The 17,584-nt window shown below is 44.4% G+C and overlaps 1 protein-coding gene across 1 annotated transcript in view; it reads right to left on the reverse strand.

The window, feature by feature from the left end:
* Positions 1-7,171: 7,171 nt before the first annotated feature.
* The window catches only part of LOC136964282 (pappalysin-1-like), a 316,793-nt gene continuing 306,380 nt past the window's right edge, over positions 7,172-17,584 (reverse strand). Inside the window, exon 22 of the mRNA XM_067258338.1 lies at positions 7,172-7,311. Coding sequence (XP_067114439.1) covers positions 7,189-7,311 — 123 coding nt within the window. The 3' untranslated portion in view covers positions 7,172-7,188. The remainder of the gene's footprint in view (positions 7,312-17,584) is intronic.

A 17,584-nucleotide genomic window follows, 5' to 3' on the forward strand; every position in this document is an offset into this window, starting at 1 on the left:
CCGGTTTAAAGATGAACTTTTTTGCTTGAGCGACCACTGCGTTGCAAGGGGCCATCGCACAGTCATACCCTCCGCCTTACAGTCACATGTCCTGTCCATGGCCCATGAAGGCCACCGCGGCATTGTCAAGGTCAAACAGCGCTGCCGGGAAGTGGTCTGGTGGCCAGGAATAGATGGCGATGTGGAGGCTATGGTGAGAGACTGCACCGCCTGCCTGGTGAGTGGAAAGACCGGCCCCCCACCAGCTCCTCCCCTTCAGCCACTGCAGTGGCCAGCTGGGCCTTGGGAGCACATCCAGATGGACATTTGTGGTGAGCTCCGTGGCGTCCCACATCACCAACGGTTCCTCATCGTGGCCTATGACCTGTACTCTAAGTGGCCTGAGGCAGTATCTACAGGGTCGGTCACCACACAGGCGGTCATTGACTTTTTGGAGGTGCTTTTTGCTCGTTGGGGCATGCCCACAACAATCACCACAGACAATGGGCCGCAATTCATCTCTGCCGAGTTCACGACTTTTCTGAGTGAGCGGGAGATCAGACACATACGCACAGCCTTTTATAACCCTCAGGCGAATGGGGGTGTGGAGCGCATGAACCAGACGCTGAAGAATGGTATCAGAGCTCACTTAGCAGAGGGGTTTCACTTCTCAGCAGCACTCCTGCGGACCCTGCTGCACTACCGAGCTGCTCAACACACTACAACAGACAGCTCACCAGCACTTTTGATGTTGGGGCGGGAGCTCTCGCTACCCCTGGACCGCCTGCGTGTTCCTGCTCACCTGACATCACAGGGGGCCCGGGGGAAAACAACGGATCAGCTACGCGACCGAGTCTCAGCACGACAGCAGGCAACTAAACAGCGCTTTGACTGGTCCCACAGGGCCAAACACCCAGCTTTCACCATTCTGGACTGGGTCAGCTTTTGTCATTCTGGTCAGCGCCTTTCCAGGTGACTGAGCAACTGGGACCTGCCACCTTTCGCCTCTCAGACGGAACGCGGTGGCATGCACGCCGCCTCCGCAAAGTGGCCTCACCTACTGCGGCAGACCTGGAGGCCAGCCGAGATCCTGATCCGGACTCTGGAGACCTGGAGGCCAGCCGAGATCCTAATCCGGACTCTGGAGGCCCAGTTAGTCCTGCAGCACAACCAGTCCGTGCCCGCTCCAAACCGGGCTACCTCATGGACTATGTCTGAATGTTTCAACCTCATCAAGACTGTTCCAGTCACTTTAGTCTGGTGTTCTAAGGCACTTTAAGTTTTAAATAGCCTGGTAATGATATGTTCGGGCTGGACTGAAGTCATTAACAATGTATTCTGAATGTTTCCTACAACGGGTTTTCTATCGATGTGATTTGTTATTTGTGTTATCTCTCACTCAGGGATGTGGGTTGGATCTGCCCTGGAGAGGGGGAAAAATGTTATGTCTTCATGACAGGGTTTCACGGCATGCTCTTATTTTGATAGCATGCCTGTATTTTGATGTAACGGATGACGTGTTTCCGGTCGGTGTGTCAGTTGGAATGAGTTTGAGTAAACGGCTGAAATGATGCGGCTCTCCTGTTTCGTGTAGTGTTTTCACATACAACAGCCTGGATGTACTCTTATAAAAACATGTGTCAAATATGAATATATTGTGGGATTATGTTTGACTTTTGACTTGAATTGGGTAAGGCTTTAAGCTGTGGTCCAATTCTGTCTTCCAGCTAATACCTACCACCTCTAGGCCTCTTCAGGCCTCTGTTTTCAAAACAAAATCTAGGCAGAGATAGAAATTTTCAGTTTCCTTGTGTTCAAGCTTATATTACTCCACACCAGTAGGACTTACAGGGGTCCTGACAACAGGGGAAATAACTTCAGTGTCACCTTTCAAAAGAGACCATTTACATGCATGTACTCCAAATGGTTCAAGAACAGCTTTCAATTTACTTTGGGTATGCTGTTTAGGCGTTTTCAGGCAAATTTAACAGGATGTTTAAAAGGTTTTAAACAAATTAGTTCTGTTACAGTAAGCATATCTACAGGGGAGCAAGTTGTTGGTTATCATGACTACAGAACCTTGTCACCATGTGTGTGTAGTGTACACAAAAATGGCAAATAAAAGATTTCACCCATCCATCTTCTAATAGGCTAAAGGATATAAATATATGATATCTTAGTGTTATAGTTGTTTAGTCTATATACATGTAGCCCAGGGTCGGACTGGCCATCGGGAGAGACGGAAAATTTCCTGAACGGCCAGTGAAACGGCTGCGGCATAATGCAAAAATATATCATAATAATACACGGTCGTAGGCTGATCTGCGTTTCAAAGTCCCGGGCCGTTTTTCAGTCCCAGTCCAAACCTGTAAGCTTATATATTTTTGTAAAAATATTTTCTGTTGATTTTAATACAACTGTCAGATGACTGGTCAACATCTGGCCATAAATAGGCCTGCTATAGTGTGTGTTGCTCTGATATCTTAAAAGCGATAGCCTATATTCTTTAAACGATCTGGTAACTGAAAATAAAAAAATATATCTGACACCTAGACTACAGCTCTTACTTTGAAATATGTTTAATGGTGGCCACTCCTTTCACCCCCCTTACGTATCATCTGTCTCCCCTTTGCCGATTTTGTGATGGGAATTGGGGAACGAAAACACTTGTAGGTGTGTCTCGCGTCCATTGGTATCGCATGGCTCAAATATTTGCTTTACCGATTGCAAAATGTGATGGAAAAACAATTGGCCACAATATACCCTGACCGAGAATGACGGATGTTTTTCTGACGGTGTTTGGTTTGACAAAGTTTTGTCTGAGAATGACAGAGGTTTTTCTGACGGCGTTTGGTTTGACGGCGTTTTGTCTGAGAATGACAGAGGTTTTTCTGACGGCGTTTGGTTTGACGGCGTTTTGTCTGAGAATGACGCCGTTTCGCCTGAGTCTGACGACTTTTGGTTGAAACCTGATGCCTTTTCGTTTGAGTCTGACACTTGAGTCTGAGATCTGAGGATGTCCTAAAATGAACACTGTACCACTTGTTACTGGTCATTTCCCAGAAAGCAACTGGCCAAGAAGGGGGAGTCTTTTAGGAGAGGGGTGGGTTGGTGAAGGAAAGCCATGCCAAGTCTAATAGAAACTCTGACTCATCCCAGTGCTCATCCCAATCAGCAGGTATAGTTAGCCTGTGGCAAAGGACAGTACTTCCACAAGCTGGAAAAAGCCAGCCATGCATGATTCGCCCTATCCAACATCACTTGGGGTACCACCACCAGCCTCATCCCTTACCCCCATCATCCTTATGTATGCCACCAAGCAGTCCCTGGCCACTTTGAATGGCATTTTCATTCCCCTCATAGTGTCAATCTGAGTTACATGTAGTCTGGAACATACTACTCTATCACAATGTTCTACTTTTCTTTTGTGTACTATGTTTAGGTTTTATCAAGTTATCAATGACAAAAAGAGACAGTACATTCTGGATATGAAAAATAAAAAAATAAAAAAAGTGATACTTTTGTGCACTGCACTCAGTGATGTTTAATCATGGGGACTTTTTATTGGATGAAACTAGCATCCATCTATGCTCACCCATCCGACAAAGATGTCAACTTCTTTCGTGGTTGTGGTGCAGGAGTATATTTTGAAAAGCACTTTGCGACACACAAACAGTTTTGACTCACAACCAATGTCTGTTTATAAGAGCAATGTAAAAAATAACTTACATGAACATTAAATATAACTTAAAAAAGTATAACACTCTCAATAAATAGTTCTACTATTTACACTAATGGTAAGAGATGCAAAACGTTACTAAAATACCAAAATATAGAGCAGCAAACATTACAGGCATGAGGTACAGCAAGGGATCCTGTGGTTACAGTAGAGAGGTGAAGTCCTCAAATCAAACATCTAATCTGAAAACATCATTCCATTAAAGTCTCTGCATTATGGCTTATGAATGGTACCTTGTCCAATATAAAGAACCAATGGCAAAACTTCAACCAAACTATCAACATATATTGAGTCAGACATGGTTTAAACACAAGCAGTCACAGTCTGTAGCCTGTATCCTTCTCCCAATGTTCTATATGATCACTGTTATTTGGCCAAAAATAATGAAAATTACAACCTGGAATGGTGTTAAAAGGAGGGGTATGTATGATGGAAAGTAAGGGGGAGATGTGAGGTCTTCAAACTTTAAAGTCTTTTCAGTTTAAGATTGAAGGTAGGCAATCTAATCACAAAAGAACCCTTAGATAGGTCCATACAAATGGTATAAAATCGCTTTCCAAAGGTTCAATTGACAGACAAATCTGCAGTACTGACATTGGAATTATGTAGCGATTGCAGTTCAATCTCTAATGAAAGCATCAGTATCTTGAGGATTATTACATACCTTTCAATAATATCTACATTGTACAATTCATTTTACCACGGATATATATTAAGTATAAAGTGTTACATGCAATTGTCAAAGCTGTCTTAAAAAACATCCATTATTCATGTCTTTAAAAATTCTAAAAGTATTTGCTGAGTCCCTTTTTGGTTATCACTTCATTTAGCATTCCTTCTCCATTTGTGTGTCATTGGTTTAGGCTCCACAATTCACACCAAATATGGTGGATTACATAAACTATGAACCACAGAAATTATATAGCTTGTAAAGAGGAACAAAATGCATTAATGTCTTCACATAATGTCTCAATGTGCAGCCTTTTTTTTCCTACATAGAAATGCCACAAATCTCAAATAAGTCTTGATCCCACCTTGAGATGTACAGAATTCAAGAAAGATGAGCATACAAAACATATTTAACATTGGCTTCCTATTTGTCTTAATAATGTCAGGTGCAAATCTAGTGGGAATACTAATCACAGGATAGCTATTATAGTAGCAATACCATAGGAGATTCAAGAGACCGGACATCATACACTATTTTAAATCCTCTTCGGATAATAGCAGCTTCTAAAGGTTTTGACTTAAATAAAAAATGGCATCTAAAAGTGCAGTAACTGAGGTCAATAATAAAAATACTGATTAAATATAGTTAGCAAAAATAAAAAGATAAATGTGAAAATTAGCAATGAAACATCCCACCTCCCTAGGTTTAAAAAGTATTCAAAAACAGGTACAATTTACATAGTATTGACTGAGAATACTTCTTTCCTTGCCTTGTGTGGTATTGTCATATGTTCTCTACTAATACTTTCTTCACTTGACATTGGACAGCATTGACCTTAAACGTTGTTTTCTGATTGCATGTTACAATCTACAGGTATAATTTTATAAATAGCTATGACAATGATTGGTCTGAGTGTCCATGCCATTGGATAGGCATACATATGACATGATACTATATATGTACGGGTTCATAAGCAGTTGGCCCTGTAATGGATAAGCATTGGAGCAGCAAACTGTGGACCACATGCCGAGCAGTCTTAATCTTTCAATGTAAATAAGGTAAAGCCTGGTGTGTGTTTAACAGTATATGAAGATTAAATTAAGCATGCAGAATAGCAGCCAAAGATCTATTGAAGTTAAAGGTTGTTGTGGTTGGTGGGTGTAACGTATCAAGGTCACACAACTTTAAAATTAGGGATGCACAAACAGCAACACCATAGAAACAAGAGAAGAGGCAATACTACTACATACTGTCTAGATTGGATCCATTGGCTTTAAGAACTGCTACTGCTCTAAATTTGAACTTGCTACAAATACATCCTAACAGTTTGAGGTAAACCTGCAGCACAGGTTTAACACAAATAAAATGTATGAACTGTATGCACAAAGCACATGCCCTCCACTGGCAGAACATTGTTTAGGGTAGTGTGTGCTTGCACATTCTAAGCAAAACCTATGAACTGAAGAAGCAGGTCTGCAAACATTGACTACATTCAAGACAAGGCGTGGGTCACATTCTTGAAGTCGTGGTCAATGTTCTGGAGCGTTCTAATCTATACTTTAAAGAATTTAAAGAATTTACTAGATTTACTGCAATAAAATGGTTTGAGAAATGAGGTGTTAGGTTTTTGAAAGTTTGTCGTGCATATTTTCTGTTCTCACTCTTATTAATGCTATGGTGCAATGTGGGATGTGTTCTGTGGGTTTAAGCATGCATGCATAAGCAAACGTGTGTCCATAAATACATTTGATAGGAAGTTTAGGCATTATGACAGACAGGTCTTCCACCTCTTATAAAGGTCTGCAATTAGATTGCATGACAACGTAGCAGGAAACACAGCAGCAGAAGCCATGCCATGTTAATACAACTGGTTGGAATTTGCGTCGCAACAACATTTTATTTTTTTCTGGTTCGTAAAAAAAAAGACCTCCTGTGTTCAACCCCGTTTCTGTGGTATATACAAATCTTAATATTCATAATGTGTTCAAAATGGCTACTCAGCAAACCCCTAATTCATTCCTATTTAACATCTTTGTAAAAAGGATCCTTTTTACAAAGATGTTTGGAGAGGATGTTTACATCCTCCAGCGGTGATGCCTATTGAAAATGCATATATAAAAAAGGGCAATTTGAATACGCACTAAAATCTGAAATGGCATATGTAAAGCTTTCTAGCCAAACAACATAAGACGTCAAGTACTTTCATACTAATAGTGTTTTAGTCCGTTAAAAATAAAATAAAAATCTATTCCATTCAGTACCACAGATTAAAACTTTATATTTTACAACCAAGAGAAGGATCCCCTAAGATTTTCTTTCTTTTGGTTTCAAAGAAAGTTATGAGCTTGGATAGAAAAGTCACTGAAATATACACAAAGATGGCACAAAACGGAACACAAGGCATGCATCCAATCTTGGCAAAATTTCGTATTTTGTGGATATTTTTAAAAATGTTTTCTTTAATTCCAAAAAGTATTGTTTTTTTGCTGTTTATATTTCTTTTTTTTCTGTCAGCCTTTTAAGGACTCTGCAGGGTTTACTTTCTGTTGGGAATTATTTTAGTTTGACCTCATGTCTGGACTTTTTCTATATACAGTATTTCATCGATGTATACAATCTTTCAATGAGGCCGGCGGCAGACTTGGGGTGCAGTATGGCTGGAGAAGTACATCTTTAAGCAGCATATGGAGGAGGTTAGAAGAGAGGGGTGGGGGGTTCTTCCCAGTCCCAGTATGGGTTTACTGTATTGTTGGGGGACAAGGGTCTCGGTTCTGGGGAATTTAGTCGAAGTCCAGAAGGGTCAGCCCAGAGAATGATCATTCTCTTGGCCACTGGGGTCTCGTCCACTAAGTTTTTCTGGGGCTTTAGGGTCTCGACAAGCACAGTCTTCCAGTATATCACAGGACATGGGGAATGGAATCACCTGGAGGGGAAAAACAAAGACAAAGAAACATGACAGTTAACTTTAAACAGTATTACAGTCTCAGGTACTGGTTTGTGAGGCTAGTGTGGCCAGGCCAACAGGTTCATTGTCAAGAGAATAAAATATCTGGCCCTGGCTACATATATAACCATTTTAAATACATAAGGATGGAATAATATTCAGTCAAGTCCTCAGTGTGTTACTATATGACTCCAATGCATTAAGGGGAATTAATTATTTGAACTATTAGAACCGACCATTAGAGTGATGTCAGAATCCTCTAAGCCAACTCAACTAACATGTTTCGCAGCATGACAAAGAATACCAGCAACTGCTCTGATCTGAGCGTTGCCGTCACGGATTCCTTGTGAAGTGTTGTGAACGCCTTTCAGTAATGATGAGTGCCCGCAAACACGTTCCAAAATAGAAGTGGAATAGGATTGGGGTGCCTGTGTTTGACGTCACCCGTCACACTGGCAGTGCGTCAACGGCGCCAGCTGCTGTAGTGTCGACTCTCTCCTGGGGAACTGCTTTAGCTGTTTTGGTACTGTACACACTTCGAATACCCCCACCCCCGGGGTCACACAAACGAGTAACACATGTGTCTACAATGCCAGTAGTGATTCAGATCAGGGATTGTCTGCATTCCATTCTTCCCCTCATAGCTTATCAAAAGTGCTGCTGCTTGTGTCTCGTTTTAATATTAGTGGTGCCTTTTGCCAATGGAGATGTCTTTGTAACGAACATCACTTATGTAAGGACAGAGTAGCGAAAAAACTGTCTACTGTAACAATAACAATGCAGTTCTGACAATGCAGAGTAAGAAATGTCCACAGTTATTATAAATATATATATAAAAGACTCCATGTTCCACAACTGTTTGTCATCTTCCAATCATCTAAATCAGTGTTTTCCCAAACTTTTTTTTCTGGGGACCCATATTTTAAAAGTCACAAGCCTTCGCGACCCAGGCCAATAGACATTATTCGTAAATTACAAAATAAAGGTGGATTTGCCCATTATTGAACAATAATGAGGATATTTTATTGTTATTTTATAAATGATATTTTATTGTTATTTCAGAACTTGTAGGCCGACTGCCATTGTTAATAAGCTATCTCAGAGTGAGAGATCACTTCTCTCTGAAAAATTGAACCAGCAATATTTAAAGAAGGTATCCAATAAGTGCCTAATTGGACATTAAATGTAGGCTATTAAAAAAAAACATCCCATTTCTTCTTATTTTCAACATTCAATTGAACCAGCAATATTGAAACAAAATATGAAATAATTACAAAAAGATTACAAATTATACAAAACAGTTTGTACCATTTCAACATTGCTAATGGGATCAGAATCAGAATTCGGTTTATTCGCCATGTATGTTATACAAACACGGAATTTACTGTGGCAGGGAGGTGCAAACACTAAACATATACGAATCTTAAATTAAGTAAAGGTACAGAAGTTTAACTATTCCTAAGAACTAAACAATCTAAGAATAAAACAATTTAAATATAAAATAAAATATATATAAAAATAAGAATAAGAATGAGCAGCATGAGTGGTCAACATAGTGCTATAGTGCAATCAGATACTGGGTTAAATAATGAATGAATGTCAATGGGAGTCCTTGGCCTTGTTGAAGAGGCCAGTAGCAGATGAAAAGAAACTGTTCTTATGGCGTGAGGTTTTGGTCCTGATGGACCGCAGCCTTCTGCCGGAGGGGAGTAGCTGGAGCAGGGAGTGGCCAGGGTGGGAGGGGTCGGCCACAATCCTCGCTCGCCTCAGCGAGGATTGTGGTGGCACACTCGAGGTGTGCATGTCCTCGAGGGTAGGCAGATTGCAGCCGATCACCTTCTCAGCTGTGCGGATGATATGCTGCTGTCTGCTCTTGTCCTTGATAGTGGCAGCAGCTTACCAGATGGTGATGGAAGAGGTGAGGATGGACTCAATGATGGCTGTGTAGAAGTGCACCATCATTGTCTTTGGCAGGTTGAATTTCTTCAGCTGCCGTAGGAAGTACATCCTCTGTTGTGCTTTCTTGATGAGGGAGCTGATGTTCAGTTCCCACTTGAGGTCCTGGGAGAGGATGGTGCCCAGGAAGCGGAAGGACTCCACAGTGTTGACTGGGGAGTCGCACAGGGTGATGGGGGTGAGTGGGCCTGTATTCTTCCTGAAGTCCACAACCATCTCCACTGTCTTAAGAGCATTGAGCTCTAGGTTGTTCTGGCTGCACCAGGTTGTCAGCTTCCCACCTATAATCAGACTCGTCCCCGTCAGAGATGAGCCCAATGAGGGTAGTGTCGTCCGCAAACTTCAGAAGTTTGACAGACGGATGACTGGAGGTGCAACTGTTGGTGTACAGGGAGAAGAGCAGAGGGGAAAGGACGCAGCCCTGAGGAGGTCCGGTGCTGATGGACCGGGAGTCAGAGACTTGTGTTCCCAGCTTAACGCACTGCTTCCTGTCAGACAGGAAGTCTATGATCCACCTGCAGGTGGAGTCGGGCACGTTCAGCTGGGAGAGCTTGTCCTGAAGCAGGGCGGGGATGATGGTGTTGAAGGCAGAGCTGAAATCCACAAACAGGATCCTGGCGTAGGATGCTGGGGAGTCCAGGTGCTGTAGGGTGAAGTGGAGGGCCATGTTAAGGGCATCATCCACCGACCTGTTGGCTCTGTAGGCAAACTGCAGTGGGTCCAGGATTGGGTCGGTGATGGATTTGAGGTGTGCCAGCACAAGGCGCTCAAAAGACTTCATAACCACAGAGGTCAGGGCGACGGGTTTGTAGTCGCTCTTCATAAGAGCGTCTGCTAAATGAGTAAATGTAGTCATTGAGTCCTGTTGGCCTTGGCTTTTTGGGCACAGGGATGATGGTGGAGGACTTGAGACAGGCTGGCACATGGCATGTCTCTAGGGAGGTGTTAAAGATATTGGTTAACACCGGAGACAGCTGGTCAGCGCAGTGCTTGAGGGTGGCAGGAGAGACAGAGTCCGGCCCAGCTGCTTTGTGGGGGTTCTGCCTCTTGAAAAGTCTGTTAACTTCACCCTTCTGAATGGAGAGTCGTCACTGTAGAGGGGGGAAGGGGGGAGGCCACATGGGTGGGAGGGGGTGGATCAGGACAGTCCAACTGTCTTTCAAATCTACAGTAGTACTCGTTCAGGTCGTTGGCCAGACGGGAGTCGTTAGTGGAGTGGGGGGCTCTGGGCTTGTAGTTGGTAATCTGCCTGAGCCCTCTCCAGACAGAAGCAGAGTTGTTAGCAGAGAACTGGCGCTTCAGTCTCTCTGAGTACAGTCGTTTAGCCTCTCTCACCGCCTTGCTAAACCTGTTCTTCGACTCCTTGAATCTGTCTCTATCCCCACTCCTAAATGCTTCCTCCTTCTCTGACCTCAACCTTCTGAGCTCTGCTGAGAACCAGGGCTTGTCATTGTTGAAGTTCACCCTGGTGCGTGTTGGAATACAGCAGTCCTCACAGAAGCTGATGTATGATGTCACAGCCTCTGTGAGTTCATCCAGACTATTGGTAGCAGTTGTGAACATATCCCAGTCAGTACAGTCCAAGCACGCCCGCAGATCCTCCATAGCCTCACTGGTCCACTGTTTTGATGTCCTCACAACAGGTTTACAGAGCTTTAATTTCTGTCTGTATGCAGGAATCAGATGGACCATGGCATGGTCAGAGTGACCCAGTGCTGCACGAGGGACTGCAGTAGGCTCTACTGACTGTAGTGTAGCAGTGATCCAGAGTGTTCTCTTCTCTGGTTGGGCATTTGATGAATTGTCTGTATTTAGGGAGTTTGTGGCTGAGATTACCTTTGTTAAAGTCGCCGAGTACGATAACAAGGGAATCCGGGTTTGCTCGCTCCACACTCAGAATCTGGTCGGCGAGCATGCGTTGGGCTTCTTTAACCTGTGGACCCGGTGCCATGTAAACTCCGACCAAAATGAGTGACGCAAATTCTCGTGGCGAGTAAAAAGGTTTACAGTTTATAAAAAATGATTCCAGATCCGGAGAACAATGATGCAGAATCACTGTCACATCTACACACCAGCCACTGTTGATGTAGAAACAAATACCACCGCCTTTGGTTTTGCCGGAGAGTGCAGTGTCCCGGTCAGCTCTCACGAGTTGAAAGCCTGCCAGATGTAATGCGGTGTCCGGGATCAAATCGCACAGCCATGTCTCCGTGAAGCACAAAACCGAAGATGAAAGAAAGTCTGTTTTTCACCATCAGTAGCTGAAGTTCGTCCATTTTATTGCACAGTGAACGTACGTTGGAGAGGAAAAAACTTGGAAGCACTGTTCGGATTCCACGTCTGCGTAGCTGAACTAGCGCTCTCGCTCGCTTTCCCCTTATTCGGCGTTTCACTGCATGGGCAAAGCCTAGCGCGGGCACTGGCTAGAATTCCCACTAAATCTGCCGCTGGAAGCAGAAAAGTGGGAAATAAATCCACAGGAGTTGTAGTCCTGATGTTTAGAAGTACTTCTCTTGTTAGAGAACCCCGGAAATCTTGGCAGAACACTGAATTAACAGACAAAACAAGACAAAACAGAGCGCACCTAGCAAGGAATAAGAAGATTGATTGGTTTATGGTAACTAGCTAGCAATTTGAGTGTCTGGGTACATTGCCGCCGAGCAAAACCCAGCTTCACCTCTTCTGATAAGTTTCAATCTATTTGTATTCTAATCCATCTAGAACATATTCATAACTAGCATGTGTTTCTTCAGCATTCCTGCTCATTTCACCACTCGCAGACATAGACGTAGATATGTCACAGAGTATATACGTTCCACTTCTAATCTTAGCTACCTATCCAGATCTTCTCCACCTGCCCTCTCTCTTTCTATAGTGCTCTGGAACTGCCAGTCTGCTGTGAACAAGGCAGACTTCATCCCGGCATTTGCATCCCATGCTTCTCTGCACGCCCTTGCGCTGACAGAGACATGGATCCGCCCAGAGAACACTGCAACTCCAGCTGCTCTCTCCGTCAACTACTCGTTCTCTCACTCACCTCGCTCAACTGGGCGAGTTGGTGGGACAGGTTTGCTTCTTTCCCCACATATTAAATACACATCCACCTCACTCTCTGTTACTGCCAAATCATTTGAACACCATTATGTGATGCTAACTGATCCTATCGAAGCATTTTTAGTTGTCCTCTATCGCCCACCAGGGCCGCTAGCTGACTTTCTGGAGGAGCTGGACATGCTCCTCAGTGTCCTCCCGGATGATGGAACACCACTGATACTCCTTGGGGACTTCAACATCCACCTCGAAGGAACGCAGGCCGTCGACTTCAAGTCTCTTCTGACTTCATTCGACCTGAATCTGCTGAACACACCGGCGAGCCACAAGGCAGGAAAACAGCTCGACCTCATCCTGACACGTAACTGTATCACTGACTTAACCTCTGTAACCCGACTACACATTTCTGATCACTCCATCCAATTCTCTGTCTCTCTCCCTCCAACCCCTACTACCTCCCCTCCCCTCGTAACTTTCCGCCGAAACCTCCACTCCCTATCCCCCTCCCATTTCTTCTCCATTGTAACATCCTCCCTCCCTCCCATTGACAAGTTCATGTCCCACCCCACCGACACTGCCACTAACACCCTGTTATCCACATTAACTGCATCACTCGACACTCTCTGTCCCCTGTCAACCAGGCCTGCGCGATCTTCTCCCTCCTGCCCGTGGCTCACGGATGTTATTCGTGAAGAACGGTCCATCCTTCGGGCAGCCGAGAGGAGATGGCGCAAGTCCAAAGACGGTCTGGACCTTGATAAGTATCACTCCCTCCTCAAATCCTTCTCTGCCCGCATAACTGATGCTAAAACTAGGGCTGAACGATTAATTGCGTTTGCGATTAATATCGCGATGGGACAGAACGCGATTTTGTAATCGCAAAGGCTGCGATTTTACTTTGGTCACGTGACACGCGAAAGTAACGCAGTTTGCAGACGAAGGATCAACTTTGCACGCTACACTGTACCTTGACCTGTACGATCATGGCCTCAGGCTCAACAGAACCTGAGACTACAGCCAGCCTTTAAAAAAAAGATGCTGCGCAGTGTCAAGTATTGTGTAAAACCTGCCTGGCCTAACGTTGCTACCTCACGGGGCAACACCACCAACCTAATTCGGCCCTATAAAAACACCACAAGCCATGTACGATGCATAGCTAAAATTCTCAACACCAGTGTGTCAAATAAGCCAAATAACACCCGACAGGATCACTGATCGAAATGTTTCAAAGTCTAACTCAATGTAGCCTACTACAAAATTACTCAAGCAGTAAGCGTTCATCACGAAATATATGATACCCCTCGGTGATACACATACAGTAGGATCACTATGGCTGACGGTGCCATACTGTTTCTGTTAGGCTACTGAGTGGATCAGAAATGTTCAGATAGTGTCTCTTTTCCTTTTAAGATTAAACCTTTAGATGCGTGTGAGTTCTAAATATTTCCGACTGTCTCCACAGCGCAAGTTATTTTTCCGAAACGGTAGCTATAGCTAGCTAGCTTTAGTTAAGAAAGTGCAACTAAAGCTTACGTTTCTTGTTTAGCTTTTTGATTTTCGATGAGGTAGGCTACAGGCGGTATGTTCTCCTTAGTTTTTCTGATCTTTGTGTGTTATGTTGCTAACTGGAGATAAGTAGGCTAGTATATATCTGTATTAATAATACATCATAATAATCGCATATTAAGTCGCAATTGCAAATTAATCGCGATTATCTTATTTTCCGAAATCGTTCAGCCCTAGCTAAAACCCACTACTTTCTGAACAAAATTAACTCTGCCTCAAACCCTCACAAACTTTTCTCCACCTTCTCCACCCTTCTTAACCCCCCACCCCCGACAGCAGACGACTTCTCCTCTCCATTAGCAGTCGGTTCCCTGAACCCACCTTTCCTACCCACTCAACCTCTATGACTGACCCAACTCAATTTCTAAACGCTTTCTCTCCCCTGTCCGAGGCAGAGATTTCTAACCTCATTCTCTCTTATCGCCCCACCTCCTGTCCCCTTGATCCAGTCCCCTCCCCTCTCTTTCAAACCATCTCTCCCTCCATCATAACTTTTCTTCTCCATGTCCTTCTCTCTTCTCTTACTTACGGAACCTTCCCCTCTGCCTTCAAACAGGCCAGAGTTAGCCCTCTACTCAAAAAAACCTCCATTAACCCAGCTGTCCTCCAGAACTACAGACCGGTATCACTACTACCCTTCTTTTCTAAAACAATTGAACGCGCTGTATCTAACCAACTGTCAAACTTCCTCTCTCAGAACAACCTGCTTGACCCCAACCAATCAGGCTTCAAGACTGGCCACTCCACAGAAACTGCCCTCCTGTCAGTCACCACTGACCTCCAGTCTGCCAGAGCGGCTTCGAGGTCATCCGTCATCATTCTGCTGGACCTTTCTGCAGCGTTTGATACGGTTAACCATCAAATCCTGCTGGCCAGAATTTCTGAGATGGGCATCACTGGCACTGTACTTCAGTGGATCTCATCCTACCTGTCGGGAAGATCCTACCAGGTCTCCTGGGGAGGCAAAGTGTCAGGCCCCCACCATCTCTCCACTGGTGTCCCACAGGGATCCGTCCTTGGACCCCTCCTCTTCTCCCTCTACACCACCTCGCTTGGACCAATCATCACCTCCCATGGCTTCTCCTACCACTGCTATATTGACGACACGCAGCTGTACCTGTCGTTCCCCCCGACTGATCCGGGGATCTCAGCTAGGATCGAGGCCTGCCTCACAGACATCTCCGCCTCTCTCTCCCTCACAGCCCACATTGCTGCGGTCTCCCGGTCGTGTAGATTTACCCTCTACAACATCCGGAAGATCAGGAGATACCTATCTGAGCATTCCACCCAGCTGCTAGTCCAAGCACTTGTCCTCTCGAAGTTGGACTACTGCAACTCGCTGCTCGCCGGTCTCCCAGCATGCGCAACCCGCCCTCTCCAGAGGATTCAGAACGCGGCGGCCCGTCTGGTCTTCAATCTACCCAGACGCTCCCATGTTACCCCGCTCCTCATCTCCCTCCACTGGCTTCCCATCACGGCCGTATCAGATTCAAGACTCTGGTACTGACCTTCCGAGCGGTGAACGGGACTGCACCCGACTACATCAAGTCTCTCCTCCAGCCTTACCCCCCCCCCCGGTCTTATTCTGACAACCGTCTGGTGGTCCCACCGCTCTAGAGCGCCCGGTCCCAACACAAGCTCTTCTCCTGTCTGGTCCCCCAATGGTGGAATCAACTCCCCACCTCCATCAGGGACACTGACTGTTTCCCCACCTTCAAGAAAAGGCTCAAGACACACTTGTTCCGGGAGTACAATGGCACTTAGGAATGCTTGGCTGGACCTGATGTTAGTTTCCTCCAGACTTGTTGCTCTTGTTGGTTAGTTGTAACGGTTTCAAATTCTTGTACTCGCTGTGAAATATTTTACTGTTGATTGTTTTTTCTACAGGTACACTCTTGCACTCTTGTGGGGAGCTTCATGTTGTTTAATTGTAACTTGTTTCACTGCATGCTCTTATGGTTCTTCCCTTTGGCACTTATTTGGTTTCCACAATGTATGCTTCATGTTTTGGCTGCTCGCAATGTTTGGGGCTATCTCATTGTTATGATCAGTGACCTATGCTCTTTTGTAAATCTCTCTCTTGGAAGTCGCTTTGGATAAAAGCGTCTGCTAAATGCATAAATGTAAATGTAATTTATGCGTCGTTGCTAACGTGTGCTGACGTTATGACGTAGGCTAGCACTGAGTTCCCTTGTGCGACAAAAGGCACTTTTAGCCACAAAAACGTTATAACCTCCTAAACTGTACAACGGAACGTAAATAAAAATACAAGCAACGCAATCGCAAAGAATACAAATAAAGGAGGGCACAATTTCTGGGGAAATTGTAGGGTGTGCTTGCTTGCGTCAGGTGGGTCCGTCCCCTTCAGTTTTACTCCTCTAGTGAAAATGCATTTAGCGTACTCATATTGCATAATTCATTAAGAACCCCCTTTGAAACAAGCTACTGTAATGTAGCCATCTGTTTGTGGTTTCATTTGACAACACTTGTTGTGTAAATGATGATATGCAGACACGGTCTTTAAGCACAACATGTATTTTACTGCTTCTCTTCTTGACATAGCATTCAAACACCCTTCACTTACTTTTCCTCACGCTTGTCTTAGCAACACGCCTACGGCAACTCCCGAAGGACAAAACACCCCCTTTCCCGTTACACATAGAAAGGTCCGTCACAGTAACAACGTTGTCACCGGCAGTATTTCAGATGGAATCGCGATTCAAACAGTACCATCTGCTAACTGAAAATATGCCCCCAAAAGCGTAAATAAGCTTGACATCCATTTAGGGAGAATTGGCTCATTCAAAAGAAGTTTGCTACGAGGAAGCTAGTTGCGGTGGCTAGCCAAACTTCACTGAGTGAGGGGATTGTTTGAAAGCGCCAGAAATGAGAAAGTTTCTTTTGACAAAGTTTAGGCTGTGGCATTTTATATGCATCTGTATGTTTCACTCATTGAACAAATAAATTCTAATTCTATGCTGTTTTGTTCGGCTTGACGTAGCCTGGGTCGTAGCTTACTTGAGAGAGGCGGCGCCTCGAGGGGGCGAGCTTCAGCTCCTTCAGGCGACACGACCCCCAGTCTCAAGCACAGAAGACTGCTGATTTTCTTACAATTTCAAAGCCTAATTTAACATACTTACATTTAGTCATTTAGCAGACGCTCTTATCCAGAGCGACTTACAGTAAGTACAGGGACATTCCCCCGAGGCAAGTAGGGTGAAGTGCCTTGCCCAAGGACACAACGTCAGTTGGCATGACCGGGAATCGAACTGGCAACCTTCGGATTACTAGCCCGATTCCCTCACCACTCAGCCACCTGACTCCCTTACTTGTCTGTGTTTTTTTTCATTCGAATTTGGATGGGTAGTTAATAAAACATTATTCTGTGGTGTGGTTAACTTAAAACTCGTTTTTAATTCCACTTTACAGGATCTTTAAGTTCAGCCTAAACCGTGCAACGGAACGTAAATAAAAATACAAGTAACTCAATCGCTACCAAGACTAAACTTTTGACACCAACGTTGTTTATGTAGTCCAAATATTGATGGATCCTTAGGGGCGCAAAAAGAAACAATAAAAATAATAATAAATATATATGTGAGAGAACAATGGTTGTGCTCGCCGAAGGCGTGAGCACACCCAATTAGCAACAGTAAGCACGTATAACCTAAGGACATCA

Source organism: Osmerus mordax, chromosome 20, assembly GCF_038355195.1.
Source record: "Osmerus mordax isolate fOsmMor3 chromosome 20, fOsmMor3.pri, whole genome shotgun sequence".
In the NCBI taxonomy this organism is placed as follows: domain Eukaryota; kingdom Metazoa; phylum Chordata; class Actinopteri; order Osmeriformes; family Osmeridae; genus Osmerus; species Osmerus mordax.